Source organism: Phytophthora parasitica (genome assembly GCF_000247585.1).
Source record: "Phytophthora parasitica INRA-310 unplaced genomic scaffold supercont2.76, whole genome shotgun sequence".
Classification (NCBI taxonomy): domain Eukaryota; phylum Oomycota; class Peronosporomycetes; order Peronosporales; family Peronosporaceae; genus Phytophthora; species Phytophthora nicotianae.
In genome coordinates, this window is record NW_008649062.1 from 50,674 (window position 1) to 52,954 (window position 2,281).

General features: G+C 49.3%; 2 protein-coding genes across 2 annotated transcripts; one reads left to right on the top strand and one right to left on the bottom strand.

Moving 5' to 3' along the window:
• Positions 1–54: 54 nt before the first annotated feature.
• Positions 55–701, top strand: PPTG_17798 (hypothetical protein; the record flags this gene model as incomplete). The annotated part of the gene is made up of 2 exons (XM_008915824.1): positions 55–115; positions 192–701. 2 exons carry the CDS (start codon positions 55–57, stop codon positions 626–628), a joined length of 498 nt encoding a protein of 165 aa, XP_008914072.1. The 3' UTR covers positions 629–701.
• A 90-nt stretch (positions 702–791) lies between these two features.
• Positions 792–2,153, bottom strand: PPTG_17799 (hypothetical protein; the record flags this gene model as incomplete). The annotated part of the gene is made up of 2 exons (XM_008915825.1): positions 792–1,385; positions 1,503–2,153. 2 exons carry the CDS (start codon positions 2,151–2,153, stop codon positions 879–881), a joined length of 1,158 nt encoding a protein of 385 aa, XP_008914073.1. The 3' UTR covers positions 792–878.
• Between the last annotated feature and the right edge of the window lie 128 nt (positions 2,154–2,281).

Sequence of the window (2,281 nt, forward strand, 5' to 3'; positions counted from 1 at the left end):
AAGTCGGTGTTCCCTGTGGATTACTCGTCGTGCGACAACGGCGGATGCAAGGAGATGCGTTTCTACTGGTTGGCGTTCCAGGGTGTGGACAGCAAGACCGTGTGGCAGTCGTACAGTAAGTTCTCATTGATGATAACCTACTTGCCTACATGGTAACTAACGTTTTTTTTCTTTTTTTTGTGAAATTGCAGAGGACTGCATTCCTCTTGAAGGATCAGGTGGTTCCTCGACGACTACGACTTCCCAGACATCGCAGACGTCGTCGACTACTGGTGCCGAGTCGGATACTCCGTCCAGCGATAACTCTAACACCCCATCCAGCGATAACTCCAACACCCCATCCAGTGGTGACTCGAACACTCCATCCAGCGGAGATTCCAACACGCCTTCCAGCGGTGACTCTAACAGTCCGTCGAGTGAGAACTCCAGTACTCCATCCGGTGGTGAATCGCAGAACTCGTGGACTGGTAACACTGCAACACCAGCCCCGGAGTCGGCATCCTCGCAGTCTGGCACGACGCAGACGTCTACTTGGACATCTAGCTGGAACACGTGGAACCAGGCTCCCACCACTCAGGGCGATACTCCGACGACAACCACGGCCCCGTCGTTCAGCTTCCGCCACTAGATGTTTTATATCTCTGTCAGTGTAAGTGAGACTATAGCAGTTTTCCAGTCGTCATGTACAAGTCAATGAAAAAAATGAATGTTTAGTTTTTTTGTTTGTTTGTTTTACCATTTCTAAAATATAGTTTTAAAAAAACATTGTGGGACGTTTACTTCATACCACTACCATTAAAAACGATTTTGTGCCGATGCACTGATCAAAAATGCCTTCACAAGGCGTGAAGGGTAATACCAGGCTCATTTGCCTGTACCTACCGCGGGACTATTTCATCGTTTGGTCCTGAAACGATAACCAGTCGAGGTCTAGCAGAATTGCCATTCTCGAACGTCTCCGGAAAGTGTGAGAACAGGAACAGCACCATATCAAACTGGTTCGGTGGATGGATCGTCATTGTTTTTGGTACGTCAAACTGGAAGTGCTTTCTTAGCCAGCAGGCAACTCGCACGTGACTGTGCTCGATGGCGTTCTCGAAGGCGTTAGCTGTACAACCCTTGCTAGAGTTCTTACGCAGCCACTTGAGCACGTCAAGATGGCCATTCCTTGCTGCAAGATCCATTGCCAGCGTCGAGCACCCTACTCTCGTGTTGAAGGTAAGCCATTGAACCACATCAAGGTGGCCATTTGATGCAGCTACGTCCATGGCGCTCTTTGTGCATCCTTCCGATCTGTTAGCGTGTAGCCATTTAACAACCTCAAGCTGTCCATTCGCTGCAGCGTCGTCCATAGCGTTACTTGAACAAGTTTTGGGGCGAATCAGCTGTAGCCATTGCACAATATCGAAGTGGCCATTTGAGGCAGCTACATCCAGCGTATAGCACGATCGAGACCACCATTCACTGGTTTCTACTGATCGAGCGAGAGGCTACTTACCAACCGATGAATCCAAGCCATGAAGTAGCTTTAGGATCTCCAGTCTTCCGTTCCTCGCAGCTTCTTCAATAACACGTTCACCCTCCCATAATTCGGTGTATAAATGATGTTCCAGCAGCCACTTAACCGCATTCAACTGACCCTTCCGAACCGCTCTAAGCAGCGAATCTGGGTACTGATCATCTGCCCCTTGATCGAAAAGGTACTGCATCACATCGACATGTCCTTCTTCTGCTGCGATGCAGAGGAAATGGTCGTGTTCTACGTCTTCTCTGTTGCCCCTACAGATCTCTCGACCGTAATGATGTTCTATTAACCATCGAACTATCACCAAGTCTCCACGTGCACACGCAGCCTTAATAGCTGGATACCAATAACTCTTCCAGTTCACATCCCCATCTCTCCGAGGTCGAGGAGGTGAGTAGAGCTGGAAAACACGCTGCATGAGGTCCAGTCTCCCGTGAGGCACCAAGAGTTCGACTGTTTCAGCCGCTCCAGCTTCATCGAAGCGTAAAATTCCCGCTTCAATCACCATTTTCAGTACGTCCAAGTGTGGACAACCAACAGCAAACCCCAATAATTTCCTCCCCCTTGGTAGGAATACCTCGGCCAGTTCGAAGTTCCCGGCAGTCAAAGCCCACTGAATCATCAGCATAATGTCCTCACCACTGTATGAATGAGGCGAATACTGATAAATCCACTTGGCTGCTTCGAAATTGTTGCCTCTCATAGCAAAGGCGATACATCGGCCTCCCCAATACACCACATTCCCGGGTCCTTTCC